Raw genomic sequence first — 24,344 nt, 5'->3', positions numbered from 1 at the left:
GGGTAAGGTTCATTTTTAAGAAGATGGACATACAGTTCTTTCTAAAACATTTGTTGAGAATACTTTTCTTTCCTACTGAATTATTTTGGTACCTTTGTTAAAAATCAATGGACTGATTAAATGTAGATCACTCTTTTATGATATTTTCTGCTTTTAGTAGCCCATATTCCTTTTGAAGGTTTTCTGATTTCTAGCAGAGTATGTAATTATTTCCAAAGTAAAAATAAACTTGAATTATCTGAATGGTTTAAAGGTAGCTTGAGAGACTGAACATCAGATGCATGTGGGGTCCTGGTTCAGGCCTTGCTACCTCCACCATTAAGACAATTATAAAGTCTGCAGATATCAATAAAAAATGTCACTAAAAGGACCTTCAATCGCATGTTGACTGTGAGTAATAAATTTCTCTCAGAACATGTCCCCATAGGGGCTACATTACAATGATACCTTACAGTGCTAATTCAGTTAGTATGCCTTTCTCCAGGAAGCCATCCCTTCCACCTCTGAATTAAATAGGCTATGTCCATGTTTGCAAGCCTCTGTTTCTTGAAGGAGAAAATAACTGCTTGTATGGCTGTATGTGAGACCTCTGTTATACAGAGAGCAAAAGAAAGCAAAAGAAGGCCAAATTGCTCTATATGAGAAAAAGCTGAAGAAGACACCTGTAAGAAAGATTTAGAAGAAACAAGGACTCTGGAAAGGTTAACAAAAAAGGGAAGGAGATGTGTTGAGAAAGGGTAGAAAGTTTCCTAGTCAGGAAAAACAGAGAAAAGAAAATGGCACATGTGCATGAGTATGTGCATGTGGGAGAAAGGAAGCAAACAGAAAATGTGTGTGTGCTCTGCAGCAGTGCCTTAAAAATGAAAATAAAAGATGTTTAAAGAGAACTTTTAAATGACTCATGTTTTGTGATGTGCTGTTCTTAATTCTTTAGTAAAGGTCTACATTGTTCTTCCATGCTTTTGCAGTTGGGGTAGCAAAGAAGTAGAGGGGGAGAAAAGTTATTTGTTTTTGGAGGCATGCTCTTGTTAATCAGGTACATTTAGGATTATGTATGCATTTACTAACTCTAAGAATTTATAAGTGAATTTACAGTGTATCCAAAATTCTGAGGAAGATTCTTATAAAATTCATAACATAGTAATTACACACACAAAAGTTATTGTAAAACCATCAAATTTGACCCCTCAAGTTATTTAAAGCTAGTAAGAATGCCAAATAAGTAAGTCAAAATTTGGGAGGAAATGAGAGTTACTAGAAAACAAACTTTTAGATTATTCTGTGCCTATGGCTGCTTCTTAGCTGGTGTTTTAAAATCAAACACCTGATTCTATCATTTGATCCGGCAATCCCACTACTGGGTATCTACCCAGAAGAAAATAAGTCATTATACAAAAAAGATACTTGCATATACATTTATAGCAGCACCATTTGCAATTGCAAATATGTGGAACCAGCCCAAATGTCCATCAATAAACAAGTGGATAAAGAAACTATGGAATATGTATACAATGGAATACTACTCATCCATAAAAAGGAATTAATGGCATTTGCAGCAACATGGACAGAACTGGAGACTTATTTTAAGTGAAGTGACTCAGCAATGGAAAACTAAACATCACATGTTCTCACTCCTAAGTGGAAGCTAAGCTATGAGGATGCAAAGGTGTAAGAATGATACAATGGACTTTAGGGACTCGGGTGGGGAGAAGGATAAGGGAAGTGAGGGATAAAAGTCTATAAATTGGGTACAGTGTACACTGCTCAGGTGATGGGTACACCAAAATCTCACAAATCACCACTAAAGAACTTACTCATGTAACAAAATATCTCCTGTTCCTCCAAAACCTATGGAGAAAATTTTTTTTAAAGAAAGAAAATGTCAAGTAAAATCCTCCTTCATTTCATCTAAATTTTAAGTCATTTCTTCCTCTAAGCAAACACCACTGATATACTTCAGGGGTGTTATGGAGGCATATTCCAAGGAGAACATAATCTTCCTTATCAGATTGGTAATACTGTTCATTTTCTCTCACTGCCACAGAAGTAGTTATTTAAATTTTTTGTTCTTGTTGTTTTCCTTTCCTCTTTTTTTTATTTTCTGAGACGGAGTCTTGCTCTGTCCCCCAGGCTGGAGTGCAATGGTGAGATCTTGGCTCACTACAACCTCTGCCTCCCAGGTTCAAGGGATTCTCCTGCTTCAGCTTCCTAAGTAGCTGGGAATACAGGCACATGTCACCACACCCAGCTAATTTCTGTATTTTTAGTAGAGACAGGGTTTCACCATGTTGGCCAGGCTAGTCTCAAACTGCTGACCTCAAGTGATCCTCCTGGCCTTGGCCTTCCAAAGTGCTGGAATTACAGGCACGAGCCACCATACCCAGCCTGATTTTTTTAAAAAAATTGTTATTATATTACAAACAAATTGTAATATACAGATTTATATTAATGTATAATTTTTACTAGAAAGTATAACCTAAGGATTTATATTTAATTCAATGTATATGACAAACTATAAGAAAAAAATTTGAATATGAAAGTTGAAAGAAATAGAATATACTTCAATTTTATTGTAAGGGTATATAATGTGAGATTAGGTAATAAATTATCAGTTCAGTTAAAAAAAATTTTGGTAAGGGTCTATGAAAATTTATTTCATCTTCAAGTTCCTGAGGTAAGACTCTAGCAATCTTCAGTATACATGCTGAAAATTATTTAAATAGAACTGGATATTCTTTTTTTTTTTTTTTTGAGACGGAGTTTCGCTCTTGTTACCCAGGCTGGAGTGCAATGGTGCGATCTCGGCTCACCGCAACCTCCGCCTCCTGGGTTCAGGCAATTCTCCTGCGTCAGCCTCCCGAGTAGCTGGGATTACAGGCACGCGCCACCGTGCCCAGCTAATTTTTTGTAATTTTTAGTAGAGACGGGGTTTCACCATGTTGACCAGGATGGTCTCTATCTGTTGACCTCGTGATCCACCCGCCTCGGCCTCCCAAAGTGCTGGCATTACAGGTTTGAGCCACCGCGCCCGGCCTCTTTTTTTTTTTTTTTTTTTTGAGATGGGAGTCTTGCTCTGTTGCCCAGGCTGAAGTGCAGTGGCATGATCTTGGCTCAAAGCAAACTCTGCCGTCTGGGTTCAAGCAATTCTCCTGCCTCAGCCTCCCGAGTAGCTGGGATTACAGGCATGTGCCAGCACACCTAGCTAATTTTTGTATTTTTAGTAGAGTCAGAGTTTTACCATATTGACCAGGCTGGCCTTGACTCCTGACCTCAAGTGATCTGCCCTCCTCGGCCTCCCAAAGTGCTGGGATTACAGGTGTGAGCCACTGCAACCGGCCAGAACTAGATATTCTTAAAAGAGACTCTAACTGCATATACCTTACAGAGCATTATATTATTTTATGTAGCTTAGAAGTTACATTTCAAACTTGATTCCAATCACTTGAATCACTGAAATTAAGGGTATAGAAGCAGAATGCAGGTCAAATGACAAGAATAGCATTTCTATTCAATTTACTGAAGAATGTTACCCCTTCTTAGAGAACAAAATTATGTACAACGGTTTAAAGCAATGTGCTCACTAACTTAACAAAATGTAACTCTTTTACTATTCACTGATGTGAACTAGTCTTAAATCTTATTTCAAAATTTAAAATATAATTATAGGTACAGTATCACCAACATATTCATATTACTGATAAGTAAAAGCAAATAGATCTTATCACAGGGTTCTGGTGTTGATCTCAACTGCACCATACCCTGAATATATTTATTTTTCAGATAAGCAGAAAGACTTGAAAGTAAACTTATTACATAGCAAATAACACACGTGTAATTGCTACGCTTCACGGTGAGTCAAAAACCTGGATTACTGTACCAGATGACCTTATGCTGAAGCATCCACACTTTGGTTTCTGATCAATCACATAAACTTATAAAATATGTGGCTAAAACTGCCGGTGCCGTGAGGGGTTCTGGGACTGGGATTTGCAGACTCATGAGTGCTAAGTGTACTCAAACAGTAAATCCTAACTAGTTACAGCGTTGATCAAAATAGGGTTAATAATTTTGCCTTCTAGGACTCAAGTAGATGAAACCAAAGAGAGAAATCATATCTAGAAACTTAATATTTCTTCTAGTTAAGATCTAATTTTCAAGTTATAAAGTTCAAAAAACCTTTTCCTATTTAATAGAAGTTGATGTAGTATATCTACAAAATCAATGTTTACATATCATCTAGAAATTCAAAACATCTTTGGCATATAGAAAATCTGATAAAGAACACAGCTTTACTGTGTTCTTTATTTAAAATAAGTGACATCCTTTATGGGGCTGAAACCTTTGAATTATTTTAGTATTAATATTTCTCTACATTGCTGAAATACATTTCAAAGTCTATCTATATCCCTTGAGAAATATTTAAGGCTGTACATCAAAAACAAATTAATGATAATATGCTTCTTCTGAGAAATACAATTTTGGCATACCATTTCCAAATGATAAACAGTATTTCTACTTAAGGTTGGGGTCAATGTGTGTGGTGGGGTATTAGAAAGAAAGAGAAAATTCAGCAATTTTCCCATGCAATTAATGTGCACACTTCATTATCTAGTTGGTATATGGATAGATGCCAAAGCCTTGATAAAACATCAATCTTAAACAATCACACTATTCCCAGCCAAATTTAAAATGTTGCACAGCTAAAATATATTATTCTTATTCCCCACTCCATCTCTGAACTTGCAGAAATGTAGAATTTGGGGATATGTCAGATAATAATGAAATCAAAATATTTCTAATTTGAAGTAGTTTATGATCCCCCCTTCTGACTCAGATTTTCTTCTAAGCTTTTCAAAGGTAATACTGAATTTGAGGCAAACACACATAAATTACTGTGCAACAAACTGGAAGGTGAATGCTTAAGATACTGTAAACTTCACTATGCCAGAAAGCAATTCTCTTTTCAGTCCCAAATCTAACCACCTTAGCTTTGAGAACAATTCCAAATACCTGGAATGCAAATGTTTTCCTATCTCATTAACTACATGGCTTCAGAGAAGATGGTACAAATGAAGATGTTTTTAAAAAACAGTGGCAGATGATTTTATTAAAGAGCAGTAATAAAACATTTTAAAAGTCTACTGGAATGGCATTAACTTTAAGGAAATGATACAACTTTGCTGAAAAGGTTTGTTGTAATCCTCGTTATCTGATGAGGTATTATCAAAACTCTAGAAGGAGAAAATCTTCAACTCTACTATGTTCTACCATATCATTTCTACATACTAGCTTCAAAGTAGCTTTGAGCAGGAGAATCTGTGTTTTATGACTGTTGATTATCTGCTACCTAGATCTAAGAATTTAATTTTGAACTTTGGTCACTCAAATGGATCAGTGCTAAAAAGAACAGTCCTGAAATCAGCAGCAGTGTTGGTTTTAGTCACTTGGGTTATAAAAGATTTCTCTACCATTTAATGTAAAAACAATCTCAAGTAAAGATTTTGAAGAATAAGTCAAATAGTGATTTCACCTTCTTTCACTTGGAAAAAAATTTGTATAAGAATAAAACGTATCGTAAGAGCAAAAATTAAAGTTTCACTCTGAGGAATACTGTTCACAACCTTGATCTACACTGTTTTAGTAACTATCACCTCCCAGGAAACTTGATGAAGGAATTTAAAATCAATTTTGAAAGCAAACAAACATTTATAGGTATCCCTTAAACACCACTGACCACTAAAGACACATGAAAAACCTAAACATTATACTTCTCATAACTGGACGTGACTGACCTCAATTACAGGTGTTAGCATTTCATTTGATTTACTCTCTTTGGTAAATGCCAGGCACTGTGCTAGGCATTTTATATTTGCATTATCTCTTTAAGTGCTCACTGCAATTCTATGAGGTAGGTGATACTATTATCTGCACTTTATAGATAAGAAAACTAGATTTAGAGAAGTTGAATAAGTAGCCAAAGGTGACAATTCCATTAAGTGGCAGTAGACTCCAGAGCCCAGGCCATGAATCATTATATGTTACATTGATCAACTGCACAGGAACACACTGGGTATCTATTATGGTTCACAATTTCTGGAAAAATGTTAATGAGGACTGAATATTTTTGAAGTCGTTAACTATCATAAAATATTTATCTTAGGGGTTAGTTTGTATCTGCTAAGTTAACTTGAAGCTGAAGAAGAAAGTCCAATAAGTGCACATTTTTTAAAGCTTTCACTTATTCAGGTATATCTCAATCATTTTGAAAATGTGCATCATTTCAAGTGTAATATTCTTTATACTTTTAATAAATGTTAGATAAATCTGTAATTGGTGATTTTTTTTATTCAAGAGAATTTTTAAAAATGCATCATGCCAAAAACAAATATGCAAATAAAGGACTAACCTCACACATATGATCTACAACCAAAGATCATAAATAGATGTTCAGGCTAAGTTGAGAACTCGTTTTACCAGAATAGAAGAAATAACTTGTTTAGTATATCTCTTATAGAACTTTATTTGTGTGACCTTAAAACATGCTAGAGTATTTGTGCTAAAATATAAAAAAAAGAAGTTAGCCTGGAACTAAAGAAAGTTCTCTCATACCCAAGTGAATTTCAAATCTTGTTTTATGATGCAAAAACCTAAAGATGAAGGTGTAAGAAATGCAATGGTTAGTCATGTTTATGTTTTCAAATCAACAGTGATAAATCAAATGGGTTCATTGATCCCAAATTCAAACACAACATAATCTAAAATAAAAATGGATTTAAAGATATTTTAATAGGAGTCTGAATATTTGAGACAACAAAGTAAACTACACCCTTCTTTGGTGCACTTAATCATTATATTATTATTTCTCAACTTGAATAGTCAAACATATGGGTTAGACTAACAAACTTTAGTAGTGGTGGAACTCAGAGACTGGAAAGAGACATCATGGATACTCCTCACAGCAGTCTAAGTATTTGACAGCATTAATAATGCTGCATCTGAAGAACAGCATTCTATGCTACCAGGAAAACAAAAGGATCCCAGGCTTTCCACAGTCAATAGAAACTTAGCATGCAAAGAACAAATCCCCGCAAGGAAGCAAGCAAGAAACAAAGTAACTGTTCATTGACCTTTGGAAGCTTAAAGGATTTATACTAGTGTTACCAAAATGAGTGATATTCATAGAACCCAATATAGGTAAACAATTCTCCCACTACCTAAGAAAAAAATTTATTATTCTTTAATATAAAAAGTTTATTCACAAGATATCCTTAGGAATACGGAAAAACTTGATTTTGAATCCTTGATCAACCAAGGACATTACCTTCAATAGTGAAAGTTTAAAGAAGACTGGTGCTCTTTTGTCACCTAATGTGGCTGACTACTTAATGCTGCAGATTCCAGAGACTTTTAAGCACTTACTAACTGCTGCCTTTCTAATCTATTCCTAATTAGTAAGGACACCTATCCAAGTCCAGTCATTTTAAATCTTCGAGCTGTAAGTCATACAATTATTAAAGGAGAGAAAGAGGTTTTTTTTGTTGTTTTTGAGATGGAATCTCGCTCTGTAGCCCAGGCTGGAGTACAACGGCATGATCTCAGCTCACTGCAACCTCCGCCTCCTGGGTTCAAGCGATTCTCCTGCCTCAGCCTTCCAAGTAGCTGCAATTACAGGCTCCTGCCACCACACCCAGCTAATTTTTTGTATTTTTAGTAGAGATGAGGTTTCACTATGATGGCCAGGCTGGTCTCTAACTCCTGACCTTGTGATCCGCCCACCTCGGCCTCCCAAAGTGCTGGGATTACAGGCATGAGCCACCATGCCCAGTCTTGAGAAAGAGTTTTTAGCTGCCCTCTACTAACTGTCCTACTATAATTAAAGAACCAGAAGTGGCTGGCCTCAATAACAGGTGTTAGTATCTCATCTGATCTACTCTTGGTACTTTGTATGTTTGTGCCATGGCTTTTCTAAAATAGAATTCCCAGGATTAGAAACATTGATAATGGGAGCATCCATAAATTATCATGACATAATTTTTAATAAGATATTTAGGAAGATAATCTATTGTAGCAATAACAGGATGCCTAATTTGACAGTTTGGTAACGGGACTACTAGGAAACACTCCATTTTTGAAACAAAGGAGTACAGAAAAAATGTACTATAAAAATAAAGACCATCCTGTGGTGCTAATAAATATCATTAGTTATTTTAAACCAAAAGATTTTTATAATTCAGCTTAATCCATATTTAATTTCTACAATTCAGCTTAATTTATATTTTTAAGACTGCCAACCACCAGAAATGTGAGAGTAATATTTTAATGAATAAATTTTAGTAATTTATAAACTACCATTAAAGAGCCCAAGCCTTCAAAAATCAATTTAAAAAGTACTTTTGGAGTGTCCTTGAAGATCTCCTTTGCCAACCTACAAGTATATACTCTTTTCGTGTTTTTTTCCAAATATTTAGTTGCTTTTCCAAGTTAAAATAATTGATTAGCTCAGAAAAGCAAAATAATAAAGTCTTTCTAGATGTTCTATTTGTTTTCCCTTAAGCCATTTTATTGAGCAAAGTGCAACCAAGCAACTGCTTATTTGTATTTATTATGTATGAAATTTCAAAAGAAAAAATACTAATTTTTAACTTGAAGTTATCATTCCGGTTACAGTTCAAGTAGATTTTTCTCCTTTTGTTTTAGAGACAGGGTTTCACTGTCACCCAGGCTGGAGTACAGTGGCACAATGATAGCTCACTATAACCTCCAACTCCTGGGGTCAAGCAATCCTCCCACATCAGCCTCCTGAGTAGCTAGGACTACTACTATTTTTAAATGTTTTCAGAAAGATGAGGTCTTGCTATGTTGCTCAGGCTGGTCGTGAACTGGGCTCAAGTAATCCTCCTGCCTCAGCCTCTCAAAGTGCTGAGATTACAGGCATGAGCCACCAGGCCTGGCCTCCAAGTAAGACTATTTAAGAAACCCAATTAATTAATTATCTCTTAGAATTAATAAGAGTGATTAAAACAACATTTCTTAACCTTTTGTGTAATATACAATGTTAAAAATTCCTTTTAAATCATGCTGGGTATTAAATTCTCAAGGACTTCTGCAGTGCTTGGATTGTTATATTCAAGTATGTTAAAGTGACAGGAACAAAATCATTCTGAAGGGAGCAGGAAAGGACATACACATCATGCACTGAACCTTTGTTCCTGAAGCATTACTATGGATTTTGGAGCATTAATTAATTTAAAGCACATGCTGCTGAGTCAGTACCTGCCAGAAATCCTAATCAGGAGATGAGAAAAAGAAAAAACATTGACATTGCTTGATTATATGAACAAATCAATCAAATACACATATCACAAAACATAATATACAAAGAAACAATTAAAACCTGTAATAATATCACTGAACACCTGGAAATAGGAAATGAGGAATACATAGAAATGTTTTAGATATCATCTGCTAGGCACAATAAAACAAAACAAGGATGTCTCATTACCATTTCATGTACATAAAATTTTCTTTTTTTTGAGACAGAGTTTCGCTCTTGTTACCCAGGCTGGAGTGCAATGGCGTGATCTCGGCTCACCGCAATCTCCGCCTCCTGGGTTCAGGCAAATCTCCTGCCACAGCCTCCTGAGTAGCTGGGATTACAGGCACACGCCACCATGCTCAGCTAATTTTTTGTACTTTTAGTAGAGACGGGGTTTCACCATGTTGACCAGGATGGTCTCTATCTCTTGACCTCGTGATCCACCCGCCTGGGCCTCCCAAAGTGCTGGGATTACAGGCATGAGCCACCGCGCCCGGCCCATAAAATTTTCTTAATTTCATGGCAAATTAGTTGCTTTGCCACTCATACTAATATATAGGCAATCAGATATGGATGAGTTCAGGTAATTAGTAACTAAGTAATAATACAGAATGGCTCCTTAGAAAAAAGTCTCCTCTAAAATTATGTTGCATTAAAGAAAGTGCTATCCACATTGGTATTAAAAAAAAAACAGTCATTATGAAGGCTGGCCTTTGGACAAACAGTTGTTGTTAGTTAATTTCCCTGGTTACCACTCCAAAATATTCCCAAATATCAAATGGTTTTAAAGATTTTTTTCCATAAATAAACTTCAATAACCATGAAATAAAATTTGACCTAAATTTACTATCCTATTCTAAGCACACTGAGTAGCATTACAAAATTTCTTGACTGAAAAATAGATGGTATTAGCAATTTACAGGCCTACAGCTGGAACTTATGTGACAGAGCCCAAGGGATTTTACAGCTCAGAAATGAGATGAATAACTGTGAACACAGGACAACTCAGAAATGTGAAATTGAACTGGAGACCTCTCTTTAGGCAATGGACTAACCAGGGCCAGTTGCTGATTGCAGAAATAGCACAGGAGATTTTTTTTTTTTTTTTTTTTTGAGACAGTCTTACTCTGTCACAAGGCCTGGAGTACAGTGGCCCAATCTCAACTCACTGTAACCTCCACCTCAAGTGATTTTCCTGCCTCAGCCTCCCATGTAGCTGGAATTACAGGCACTTGCCTCTACACCTAGCTAATTTTTTGTATTTTTAGTAGAGACGGGGTTTCACCATGATGGCCACACTGGTCTCAAACTCGTGACCTCATGATTTGCCTGTCTCAGCCTCCCATAGTGCTGGCATGAGCCACTGCCCAGGTAGCACAGGAGATTTGTACAGCTAATTGAACTGGGAAGGAAAGGACTATAGAGAGAACAATTGTGCAGAGGGTAGAGTAGTCTACAGCTTTTCATGCAAACCAAGAAAGAAGATCATCTATATGATAACAGAGAACTCCTTTCATAAATTGAGTAAAGGGCTCAAAGTCATGCACAATAGCTATAATTTGTAGTGCTAGATACTTTACCTATTGTCCCAATTTTACTGAGAATGTAACTGACAGAGAGGTTAACTGGTCTGTTGTTCAAGGTTACCCATCAACTATGTGGCAGAGCCGGGCGCGGTGGCTCACGCCTGTAATCCCAGCACTTTGGGAGGCCGAGGCGGGTAGATCGCGAGGTCAAGAGATCGAGACCATCCTGGTCAACATGGTGAAACCCCATCTCTACTAAAAATACAAAAAATTAGCTGGGCACGGTGGCGCGTGCCTGTAATCCTACCTACTCGGGAGGCTGAGGCAGGAGAATTGCCTGAACCCAGGAGGCGGAGGTTGCCATGAGCCGAGATCGCCCCATTGCACTCCAGCCTGGGTAACAAGAGTGAAACTCCACCTCAAAAAAAAAAAAAAACACTATGTGGCAGAGACTATATTTAAATACATGACTGTCTTATATCCAAAGTCCACACCCTTCATGCCACTCTATTACACCTAAAGAAGTTCAGCAATCCACGACTACATTTTTCATACCAATTCAGCACACTTTATAACATCTACTAACCATTTACACACAGCTGTCAAACAGAGTACTGAGATACTCAAAATGGAAATGCCTTGGAAAATATTTCAGATACTAAAGCCAGATTTTTTTTTTAGGGTTATGGTGTGTAAAAAAGAAGTAAATTTGCTAATTTGTAAGAGAAGAGAAAACTGAGCAAATGTTTTTAAAATAATTTAAAGAACTTTGGATGGGAAAGAAGAAAGATGGCAAAATATGTAACTAAAAATAAAACAGAAAATTCCAGCAGGTGTGAAAGGATAAAAAATGTTGAATTTGTTCCTCAGTTCACTTTTGTAAGTTAATTACATTCTTTTTATTTTTGAGATGGAGTTTCCTCTTGTTGCCCAGGCTGGAGTGCAATGGCGTGATCTTGGCTCACCACAACCTCCACCTCCCAGGTTCAAGCAATTCTTCATTCTCAGCCTACTGAGTAGCTGGGATTACAGGCATGCACCACCATGCCTGGCTAATTTTGTATTCTTAGTAGAGACAGGATTTCTCCATGTTTGTCAGGCTGGTCTTGAACTCCCAACCTCAGGTGATCCAGCCACCTCAGACTCCCAAAGTGCTGGGATTACAGCCATGAACCACCGTGCCTGGCTTTTTTTTTTTTTTTTTTTTTTTTTTTGAGACAGAGTCTCACTCTGTTGACCAGGCTGGAGCACAGTGGTGCAATCTTGGCTCACTGCACCTCGGCCTCCCGGTTCAAGTGATTCTCCTGCCTCTGCCGCCCAAGTAGCTGGGATTACAAGTATCCACCAGCACACTCGACTAATTTTTTATCTTTAGTAGAGTTTGGGTTTCACCATGTTGGTCAGGCTGGTCTTGAACTCCTAATCTCAAGTGATCTGCCCACCACAGCCTCCCAAAGTGTTGGGAGTATAGGCATGAGCCACCGCGCCCAGCCAGTAAGTTAATTACATTCTAAATTTTGCTTGTCTAAAGACTATAATGAGCAGCTCCATCCAAATGATGCTATATTTAACATATAATTAATCAATATTTGAAAGAGTTAATAAATTGTTTAGTTTATAATAGTAAATTGTAGAGCCAAGATTCCAAATTCTCTTAAACACTATGTGATACCACCTTTCTTATGTCTAATCCAGTTGTGTATATGACCCTTTAAAAATTTTACTACCTTACCTAATACTGTTTGCTCAAAAGAATAACCTTGATTACAATTAGCAAAGATCCACGTTTTCAAATACAGATGACAGTGCTCATTTTAAGAGTAATGGCTTTAAAAAAAAAAAGACAGTACTTCTCAAGATGCCAAGTGGTGCTTATGGTATATGAAAAAATAATGGAGCCAATAACAGTAAAATTGATATGCTGAGTTTTAAATTCAGGTATTAAAATTTATATAGCTCATATTTCCTTTCTTTAAAATAAAGTGTTATGGTTTCTCAGGTTAATATAAATTTCTAGCTGTACTTTATCACTTTTTTTTTTTTTTTGCAAGCAAGTAGAATTCAAAACTCTATCAAACTGGAAAAGATTAACTTCAACTCTTACCAAAAAGAAAGTGAAACATCAAGGTTAGTTTTTTGAGCAAACGGTATTAAGTAAGGCAGTAAAATTTTTAAAAAGGTCATATACACTGCAGGATTAGACATACAAAAGGTGGTAACACATAGTGTTTAAGAGACTTTGGAGTCCTAGCTGTATGATTTTAGGCTACTTACCTTTTCTGTACTTTCTTTTCTTTTTTGAGAAAGGGTCTCACTCTGTTGCCCAGGCTAAAGTGCAGTGGTGCAATCTGCAGCCTCTATCTCCTGGGCTCAAGCAATCCCCCCACCTTATCCTCCTGAGTAGCTGGAACTACAGGTGTGTGCCAACACACCTGGCTACTTTTGTATTTTTTGTAGAGAAGGGGTTTTGCCGTGTTGCCCAGGCTGGTCTTGAACTCCTGAACTCAAGCAGCCTTCTAAAGCGCTGGGATTACAGGCGTGAGCCACCACTCCCAGGTCTTATTTTCTTAATATGTAAAATGATATTAAAAATAGCTAAGATAGTGGTTGTGTGCACTAAATGAGTAATTAGGTGTAAGCCTTGCACATAATAAGCACTCAAAAATATTATTATTGGTGATAATTCCCACAAGACAAATATAGTCAAGCATTTTTCATTTAGAAATTTCACTTTTCTTTCTTTTTTTTTTTTTTTTTGAGACAGTCTTGTTCTGCCACCCAGGCGGGAGTGCAGTGGCACCATCTCGGCTCACTGAAACCTCTGCCTCCCAGGTTCAAGCAATTCTCTGTCTCAGCCTCCCAGGTAGCTGGGATTATGGATAGTCTTGAACTCCTGACCTCAAATGATCTGCCTGCCTTGGCCTCCCAAAGTGCTGTGATTACAGGCCTGAGGCACTGGGCCTGGCCCAGAAATTTCGCTTTAAACAACAACAAAAAAAACCAACCAACCAAACAAAAAACACTGTCAACCAATGAGTGAAAATGGGATTTTAAAAAAGGACCTAATCATCACTTCCCAAAGTAACATGTGACTTTGAAATATCTGTGAGGAACTTCTTCTGGCTTTAAGGAAATACTTTCATTCTCTTGGCATCTGTTACAGTGTTTTTAAAGCAAGAATTTCCCTATATAAAGAAAAAGAAAACAGAAATGGTACACTCTACTTTAAAAATGGGATTGACAGGGCAAATGAAAACACAGCTCATAAGAAAAACTAATAAAATTGTATTGACATATTCACATTTAGCCAAAACCCTGAATAAATATATTAATTAACCAAAAGTTCCTGTTTGACTGGTTTCAGGTCTCTGGAAGCCAAGAGAAAGGAAAAGAAAGATATGGCTAATTAGCAATGCAGAATTACATGTCACGTTATAACTTGTTATCTAAATTTGCCTAGACTTGTTCAAATAATTGTGGAGATTCATCAAATCCTGTCCCAGGAGACTTTTAGTCCCTATGTCCTAATTTACATTTCCTCGATCTTCGATACATTGAACTCTTAAAAGACAGAAAATTTCTTAAAACTTACTATATATATCAAGGAGTAAAACTACACTGGACCTTATTCTAGGGTCTTACTTTATCTGAGAAATAATTACAACTTGAATAAAGCACCAAGAAGTATTACATAATAGGAAAAGAAAAAAGTGTTCATATTCCCTTTAGAGGAACCAACTATTTCCCCCAAAAGGAATCTTATTTTAAAGTTCCATTGTTAATATTTTCAAAAAGACCTTTCACCTAGTAAAAGTAAGAGCATGTAGTAATATTAAAGCTTTGATTTTCAACTATGACTTCCATCTGTTCCTCTTCTAATCATATTGTCTGTTATAAACACTATAATTAGTACTCCTCTTTCTTGGTTTTGACTATACTTTTATCTCTTTACAGCTAAATGTGCATAATATTTCATTTTTATGTAAAATGTTTTCTTATTCCATGTGAACAAATATTCTTGTAGGTAACATAAAGGAGGTAGAAATAAAATACATATTAATTCTTCCAGGTTGGAGAGATCATCAAGGTTCTGAGGGGACTGTAGTTACAAATAATGAAAAAAATTCAGAGACAGTATTTCTGAAAAGTACAGGGAGAGGCTGGGGGAAAGGGGAATCAGCAGGTAGGAAAGAATAAATATGTTCTTTTAAAAAAAAAAAAGAAATACATTGTGGTTTGATGATAATGAACAACTGGTTTCAACAGACAATTTTGCTATTTGAAAATAGGGCATAAACTGTACAGTTTTTAGAAGAGATAAGCAGGCTGCATCAACATTGTGGAAACTGGTATTCCTTGCTTAAGAAACAATTTTATCTATACCATGCAATTTCTTCTGTAACTTTATAAGAAAACATGGTGATGTTTGATGTGGAGAAACTTGTCTATTACATGCAGTAGAAAAAGGAAATACAAACTATACTTTCTATCTTTGGTTTGCTGAGGGAAAAAGAGGTAAGAGGAAATGGGAAAATAAAGAAGGCTACAAACCCCTTGAAATAAATCATGCAAATAAAAGATAGTAACTAAATGATTACATGAAAGAAATCATGAACAATAATGTAAAATAAAGGCTCCACTTCAAAATAATTGCTTTGCTTTATAGGCCAACTAGATGGTAATATCGTAAAAGATGACAAATGAAACAAAGAAAAACTATAGTTTTCATTAAAGAAATAATCCAAAATTCATGAAATGACTATATTGACAAATCATTAGTAAAATAAATACATGGATACTAGGGGAAGGTGCGTGTTTTTTTTTTTTTTTTTTTTTTTTTTTTTTTTTTTTTTTTGCAAGAAGGATTCAACACAGGAAGGTGCGTTTAAAAGAATCCATGACATACTACATTAAAACAAAAGCTGGCCGGGGTGGTGGCTCAAGCCTGTAATCCCAACACTTTGGGAAAGCGGGTGGATCACCTGAGGTCAGGAGTTCGAGCCCAGCCTGGCCAACATGGTGAAACCCTGTCTCTACTAAAACTACAAAAAATTAGTTGGGTGTGGTAGCAGACGCCAGTAATTCCAGCTACTTGGAAGGCTGAGGCAGGAGAATCGCTTGAACCTGGGAGGTGAAGGTTGCAGTGGGCTGAGATCACACCATTGCACTCCACCCTGGGTGACAAAAGCGAAACTCCTTCTCAAAATAATAACAATAATAAGTCAGAACATATTTTGTATTACCATCTCTATAATAATGCTAATAAGCTATTTATAATAATACTTTTCAAATGTCTCCTAAGAGAAAATTCAAACTCGAAAAAGATTTGAAATTTTAAACTTTCAAATCTAGTCTCATATTTAAAAAATAATATCATTTATCTATGAAACATATTCTTAAAACCAATGGTAACCATAGCTGTTACCATTCTTTATACAAGGCCTATGACAGTAGATGGTTTGGAAATGCAACCCACCATGCAAATGCCAATAATAATGTATTTCATAACTTTTCTACAAGGGAAGTTGCCAGTATTCTAAAATAATTAGTGTCCATTAACATAAAGTAATAATGGGGTCTGGAAAAAGATTCACCTACAAATTCAAAAGCTTGAATTCAAAAATCAAATTCAGTTTTCATTGAAAATCAGCTGAAATATAATGTCTCATTTACTTCTTTTTTTTTTTCCTCATTTACTTCTTACAGGGAATCTTGTAGTTAATTAGACAGATCAGGAGGAAAAAAAAGATTTTAGCAAAGCACAATTATCTGTCAATAAGAGTTGGGACACTATTGCCTATTTTGCATCTGGAGGTTCCATTACTCAGGTACAAATTTAAAACATCCCAGGAAAATAATATTATTTTTACATTTTTTTCTTACTTTCAATGACAAAAAGGTTGACATTTAATTCAATCAGAAGGCTATAAAATAAGCTAGTGTTTGTTACTGGTCAAATTTTGGACTTTGTTAAATGGTGTGCTAAAGGTTAAGATTAATGGGGGCTAAGATAATAGGAGTAAATAATTCTTTCTCTAAGCATTTAATAGCTAGTTTATCTTCCAAATTAAAAAAAAAAAAGGAGAGGGAGAAAATTACCCATTTAAAAATCAAAGCAAGTCTAAAAGGAAATTCCTCTTGGATGTCTAGCTTTCTAACTACATTTCTGGCCATAATGCATAAAATGTACTATAATATCATTACCACACGAATCTATTTTTTTTAACAGAAAATTGTCTTAGAATTTGTATGTTCTAGAACCAGCTACTTAAAAATTAAGATTTTCTGAATGAGAGAACAAAAGAGTCATGAAGATCTAAAGAAAAATGAGAAGACCGACAGTTAAGAAAGTACTGACAGTTACAATTATCAAGGGAAAGACTTCATACATAACAAAAAACCATGAAAAACTTTTAAACTGATCAAACACTAAATGAATCTGGCACTCTTCATTACATAAGGTTTTATTTATTTTTTCCTTTTTTTTTTTTGAGACAGAGTCTCACTCTGTTGCCAGGCTGGAGTTCAGTGTTGTGATCTAGGCTCATTGCAACTTCCGCCTCCCGAGTTCAAGTGATTCTCCTGCCTCAGCCTCCCAAGTAGTTGGGACTACAGCCACCTGCCAGCACACCAGGCTAATTTTTGTATTTTTTAGTAGAGATGGGGTTTCACCATGTTGACCAGGTTGGTCTCAAACTCCTGATCTCAGGTGATCTGCCTGCCTCAGCCTCCCAAAGTGCTGGGATTATAGGCATGAGCCACTGTGCCCAGTCTACATAAGGTTTTAAACAAGTATAGAAACTACTTTCTTAAATTTCACTTGCAATAATTTGTAAAGACATAAATCTGTAAAGATATAAACCATAAAAAAAGATCCTATTTAAGAAGCCTAAACTTGGCCTAAAAAAAGACCTCAAGAATGTATTTGAGGGAAATTAACAAAGGATTTAAATGAAGAACTCAATGTGCATATCATAAGGTAGATAAAAGGGAAATATGTAGCGTCACTCATTGCTAAGGCACAAGCTGGCTTGCTCAGGGTCAATTCTATACCTCCTTCTGTGAATCTTTAATTTCTCTTTCAGAACCTATGTTCCTTTACCATAAAGTCAACATTCACATGCATGCCTTTCATACAAGTCATACTTTCAAACATACACTGATATTCCTAAATCTTGCCTTTCCTATTCCAATTTTAAAATTAATGCTTACAGTTCATTTGCAACCATAACCTGTTAAATCCGCCTTCCAAACACAAAAACACTGCCATTTTTGTCACCACAAGGTGGGTACTCAAACACTTAAATGTTTTATTGTATTTTATTCTTGCTATTTTATAAAAATAAATGAAAAGCAGAAAAATACTAATGATAAGAAATGTAGAGCTCATAGATTTAATACAACAGAAACAACGACAAAGCTGTTTCAGTCATGCCAAAAGCTGCCAATTCTTTTTTTTTTTTTTGAGATAGAGTTTCGCTCTTCTTGCCCAAGCTGAAGTGCAGCGGCATGATTTCCGCTCACTGCAACCTCCACCTTCCGGTTTCAAGCGATTCTCCTACCTCAGCCTCTCAAGTAGCTGGTATTATAGGGGCCCAACACCATGCCAGACTAATTTTGAGTAGAGATGGGGTTTCACCATGTTGGCCAGGCTGGTCTTGAACTCCTGACCTCATGATCCACCTGCCTTGGCCTCCTAAAGTGCTGGGATTAGAGGCGTGAGCCACTGCGCCCACCCAAAAGCTGACAATTCTTAGGATCAAGTAGACCAAAGAGTTACTGGGCCACAACAGGAAAAAACTGAAGAGCATACAGGAAACATGAGTTATCATTGCAGATTTTATATCTGAAAAATCTCTAAGAATGGAAATCCCCTTATAACACATTAATCTGTTGTTCAACTTGCACATATTCAACTTCTTTGTATGTTTTCAGGTTTACACATATGTATACAAGGGAGGAGCAAACTCTCATGCTACTATGGATTCTTTCAGTGACCAAAAAAAGTTATTTGTTAAAATGAATTGGCTGTAAGTTCTTACTAACTTAACGAGTCCAGACCTCCACCAAGGAATATGTGATTGACTACTGCAATTTTTTGCAAGTCATTAAATACTTATTGTTTGCCTCCTGTGTGCCAGGCCTATGCTGGACTCTGAGTGACACAAAAACAGGTAAGATAGGGACCTGACCCTCCAAAGACTCTGAAATCAGAAGTGCTGGAGTAAGTCCTTACACTGGATAGGGTACTTTATTATAGATAAAGCAAAGACACCAGGGATCAGAGAAAAGATGAAGCTGTCCCAAAGCAGAGTTAGGACTTTGAGCCTAGGTCTCCTAAAATCTAGTTCAGTGCCCTTCCTTTTTGATCATTCTTTTAGAATATGTGACTTTAAAAAGAGGATATTCACAGATGGAGGCATTTTAGGCACTGTGCCACCTTAATGGGAAAGGTAATTTTTAGGCAGGTACTTTAGCTGAGATCTCTCAAGTCTTAAGGCAGCTTCTCATTCTTTTCACTTGTACAAAAGAGCTCAACATTTATCTCTCCATGATATGGAGTTTTATGTAATAATGCAGGAATTGGCACATTTCTGCAAGATCATTTTCTACTAACCCTGACCTCTCCCCATCTAGACCCTCTTTTGTGATCCTGCCTTTTCCAGCCACTCCATGATTTTCCTTCTGACTTCCTGTTCATTGTGCTTTGTAGAGCCACGCCTGGCTCTTTCTTCTTTCTGAAGTGCCTTCTTTATCCTGTGTAAAATTGACCCTTTACTTTTCTTTCTGACCCTGTGTAATATTTTCTTTTTGGAGAATTTAGCCTGAAAGGAAAAAACATATTTGACTGCTTTATGAGATAATAAAACTGAAAGTCTCATTTTCTATACCTAAGAATAATTTGTTATATTATTTATTCAGGTATAAATAATTGAAAATAAGTACAGTGCAAACTTATAGGCAAATTTGGAGTTGTCTTCATAATTACTACAAAAGCACTACAAGGACCTTTATAATTTTCTGGTTAAGATTACTGTGGCCAGGTGCAGTGGCTCACGCCTGTAATCCCAGCACTTTGGGAGGCTGAGGCAGGCGGATCATGAGGTCAGGAGTTCAAGACCAGACTGGCCAACATGGTGCAACCCCATCTGTACTAAAAAATACAAAAATTAGCTGGGCATGGTGGCTCATGCCTATAATCCCAGCTACTTGGGAGGTTGAGGTAGGAGAATTGCTTGAACTGGGACCAGGGAGACAGAGGTTGCAGTGAGCCAAGATTGCACCACTGTATTCTAGCCTGGGGTACAGAGCGAGACTGCATCTCAAAAAAAAAAAAAAAAAAAACATTATTGCGAGACAGTATCTTAAAGTCTGAGGAAGGTCAAAATCAGGGAAGCATTTTGTAAGAAATGCCAATACAACATTGGGGGGCTTATTAATCTTTATGATAGCTATTGAGTTAACACTAAAAAGTCAACAAACACAAAATTAGACCTTAATATATACAGTAGGCACTACATGAGAGTTACCTTACATAGAAAAATATAGAACCTTCTGCTTGATTCTTTCAGTAGAGGCATATGAAGGTACAGATCTCCTACCCTAAGCATGCTCTTTTGATAAGATAAATAGGTATTCAGTGATTTCTCACATGTAACTGTAGAGAGACTTAAAAATCTTCTTAGTAAAATAATAGGATATACATATAAAAGTGTCATAGTTTGCTTACCTTTCCATCAAAACGTTTTATTATATATTGATCCAGACCCAAGTCTGCAAAGGAAAAGGAAAAAACATTTAGCCACTGATTATAACTCAAGTGAAATATATAAAATGACAGTTCTTGGTTTTGTTTCTAGTCATTCAATTAAAAGAATAAAACATTTATTCAAAGGCCACAAGAAAGAATGTTTTGCCCCACTTTCAGATTCAAAGTGTGAGTGCTAAGAGATATCAACCCTTTTATTTTACATATCAGAAAAGAAAGGCTCTAAGAAGGTAAAAGTGTGACAGCTTATTCAATAGTAGAGTCCAATTAGAACTCCTGACTCCTCCCAGGGTGGTGCTCTTTTCATTGTATCAAGGTGGTATATTACGTTTCATTAAGGTAAGAAATATTAGTTTAATCTGAATGCATAGTAATTTTTTATATCAAGTTCAAAGAAAATTATTCAATACCAAAAAAACCTGTTGCAATACACCTAAACAGACACAAACAGACCATCTTAATACTACCTTTTAAAGTTGGGTCCCATATTAGATATTTAATTGGGAATACCCAGCTTTGGATTCCATGCACTGATAAAAATTAAGTGAATATATTCCTTGGCATTGAGGGCAGGAATATTTTTGTCTTTGCACACAGCTTTATCCCCAGCATTTGAAACAGGGCTTGATCAATAACTATCTGTAAAAGAATGAATGAATAAGATACAGTCCTTGCCTTGAAAAGTCACAATTTAGTTAGAAAGACATATGGATATAATAATTAACATTACAACGGAGCATACAATTAGTTCAATAACAGGGTGCTGTGGGAGATTTGAAAGTGGAGAAATTAGCACCCAGTTACACTTATTTTCTTGCATAATTATTCAGTTCTTTTCTTTCAGTTGTCACTAGTTCAGGCCCTTACCTCACTATGCCCACAGTATTGCAATCATCAGATTATCATTGCGCCCAGAAAAAGCTTTTTGCATTTCTACTTCTACACATTTGGTTATACATTATTCTTATCTAAAATGTGACTCATCTTCCAGAAGTCAGTCCTAAACAAATTAAACCATTGATTGTAAAAGAAACAGATAATTCATGATACAGAAAGAATTGTTAAAAACCATTTTAATTTGCAACCTGACAGACATAAAGGCTGATATTTAACAGAACAGGCTTCTGATAAAAGAACAGAGAACGAAAAAAAGTTCCAGACAATTAAAACTTCGATTGCCTATCTCATCTCCCCTATTTTATATTTTACTTATTTTTTTTGAGACAGAGTCTTGCTGTCACACAGGCTGTAGTGCAGTGGCATGATCTCATCTCACTGAAACCTCCACCTCCCAGATTCAAGTAAGTGTCCTGCCTCAGCCACCTGAGTAGCTGGGATTACAGGCATGTGCCATGATACCCATCTGACTTTTGAGTCTTTAGTAAAGATGGGGTTTCGCCATGTTGGCCAGGCTACTAGGTCAGGTCTAGCTCAGGTGATCCACCTGCCTCAGCCTCCCAAAATGCTGGTATTACAGGCCTGAGCCACTGTGCCCAGCTCTATTTTTTAATATGCTGTCAAAAGATAAGGATAAGGTAACCTCCCAAACTACTGCCAAAAGACAGCGGGATAGAAAATAGAAAATATAAGACAGAATTATAGAAAACAGAGACTCAACCCAAGAGATTTAGTATCCTACAGGACCTTTCTCATTCAGAAATAGTGATAAAATAATCCAAAAAATACTAGCAGAAACTTTCTCAGAACTGAAGAGAGACAAACTAAAAGACCTTACCAAGTGTTCTAAGCATACTAAACCAAACACTACCCACATTTTCAGTGTATACTTATGAAATTTCAGAATAACAAGGATAAAAAACTCCTAAAGATTTTCAGGAAAAAAATCTTCCTGGTTCCTTACAAAGGCATGAGAATCAGAATAGAATCAGATGTCTCACAAGTAAAACCTGGCACATCAACTAAGGGAGATACATGCTTACTAACTGCATCCATACTGTCCAACAGAAATATAGTGTGAATAACAAATGCAAGTCATGTGTAATTTAAAATTTTGTAATAGCCTTTAAAAAGGTAGAAAGGATGAAATCCTGACATTTGAGGCAACATGGATAGAACTGGATGACATTATGTTAAGTGAAATAAGCCAAGAACAGAAAGTTGAACACCGCATGTTCTTACTCTTATGTGGAAGCCAGAAAAAGTTGACCTCATAGAAGTAGAAAGACCTGCTCCAAAAGACATTTTATTCTTCAGGGGGGAAAGAAATGACACCAAAGGAACTAAAAAACATTTAAAAAGACCAACAGAAATAGTTACTATCTGGAAATATATAATGTTTTCTCCTTGTAAGTTCTTTATGTATGATAGTTACCAAAAAATCAAAACAATGTCTGGTGGAATTTTCTATGTGTATAGACATAACATATAGGACATGACAACATAAAGTTAGGAGAGACCTATATGGTGGTAAGATATCTATCTATATTCCACTGAAAGTGGTAAAATATAAATTCTTAATAGTCTGTAACAAGCTAAGTATGTATATTACAATACCTACAGCCACTAGTAGAATAAAGATATACAAAGAAATATTGTTAACCCAAAAGATTAACTCAAACTAACTATACTAAAAAATTTTCAAATAATCCAAAAAGAAGGCAAGCAAGGGGGTAAGAAGAACATAAAAAAGATGAAAAAATAAGAAAAACACAAATAAAATAGTAGGCCTAAATCCAAACATATCAAACATTAAATATAAATAATCTAAAATGCAATAATTAAAAGACAGAGGCTGTCATACTGTATCAAAAACAAGATCTACAAGAATCCTATTTTATTTTATTTTATTTTTTATTATTTAAATTTATCGTTAAGTTCTAAGGAACCCCATTTTAAATATAATGATATAAGGAGGTTAAAAGTAACAGTATAGGAAAAGATATCATTAAAAAGAAAATCAGAAGAAAACTGGAGTGTCTGTATAAATATCAGGCTATGTAGACTTCAAAGCAAAAAACAAATTCACATGGATAAAGAGAGTCAATTATGTAATGATAAGAGGGTCAATTCACCAAGTAATATTAATAATCCTAAAAATGTGTATACTTAATAGGAGAGTTTCAAAATATGTGAAGCAAAAACTAGAGCCAGGCACTGGGTCATGTGCTTATAGACCCAGCTTCTTGGGAGGCTGACACCAGGAGGATCACTTGAGGCCAGGAGCCAGGAGTTCAAGACTGCAGTATACTATGATCAAGTCTATTTACAGCCACTGCACTCCAGCTGAGCAACATAGTGAGGCCCCTCATCTCTAAAATGAATAAACAAACAACAACAACAAAAAGCCAAACTGATGGCACTGAAAGTATGAACAGATAAATACAAAATTAAAGGCAGACATCAACACCCTTCTCTCAATAATTGATAGAGAAGGTAGACTGCAAATCAGTTAGGATATGGAAGATTGACAGCAGATTAGTGGTTGCCTGGGACTTTGAGGGCAAGAAAAAGAGGTAAAGAAATATAACAAACAGGAATGAAGAAACTCTTGGGGGTGATAAACATGTTGTTATATTAATTGTGTCAATGGTTTGACTAGCATACATATAACTAGTATGTCAAAACTTATCAAACACTTTATAAATATGTGCTATTTATTTTATATTAATTATATCTTAATACAGGTAAAAATAACATACAAACCATCAAGGAGAAGACTGAAACATCTGAAAATATCAATAATGATCACTTCTATGCATTAAAAATTAACCAC

The 24,344-nt window shown here is 35.9% G+C and overlaps 1 protein-coding gene across 6 annotated transcripts in view; it reads right to left on the bottom strand.

Moving 5' to 3' along the window:
- MICU1 (mitochondrial calcium uptake 1) overlaps nt 1-24,344 on the bottom strand; it is a 243,149-nt gene that overhangs the window by 133,161 nt on the left and 85,644 nt on the right. For 5 of the 6 annotated variants that reach the window (XM_078345622.1, XM_009009751.5, XM_078345621.1 and 2 more), the window contains one exon: nt 20,573-20,616. In XM_078345622.1, the coding sequence (XP_078201748.1) occupies nt 20,573-20,616 (44 nt within the window). Of the gene's footprint in view, nt 1-19,499; nt 19,668-20,572; nt 20,617-24,344 lie in introns of all 6 variants that reach the window. The other variant, XM_078345624.1, reaches the window with a different exon arrangement.

The sequence above is a fragment of the Callithrix jacchus genome, chromosome 12, assembly GCF_049354715.1.
Source record: "Callithrix jacchus isolate 240 chromosome 12, calJac240_pri, whole genome shotgun sequence".
Taxonomy (NCBI): Eukaryota; Metazoa; Chordata; class Mammalia; order Primates; family Cebidae; genus Callithrix; species Callithrix jacchus.
The sequence above is the reverse complement of the archived record's forward strand: the minus strand, read 5'-3'. Positions and strand labels throughout refer to the sequence as shown.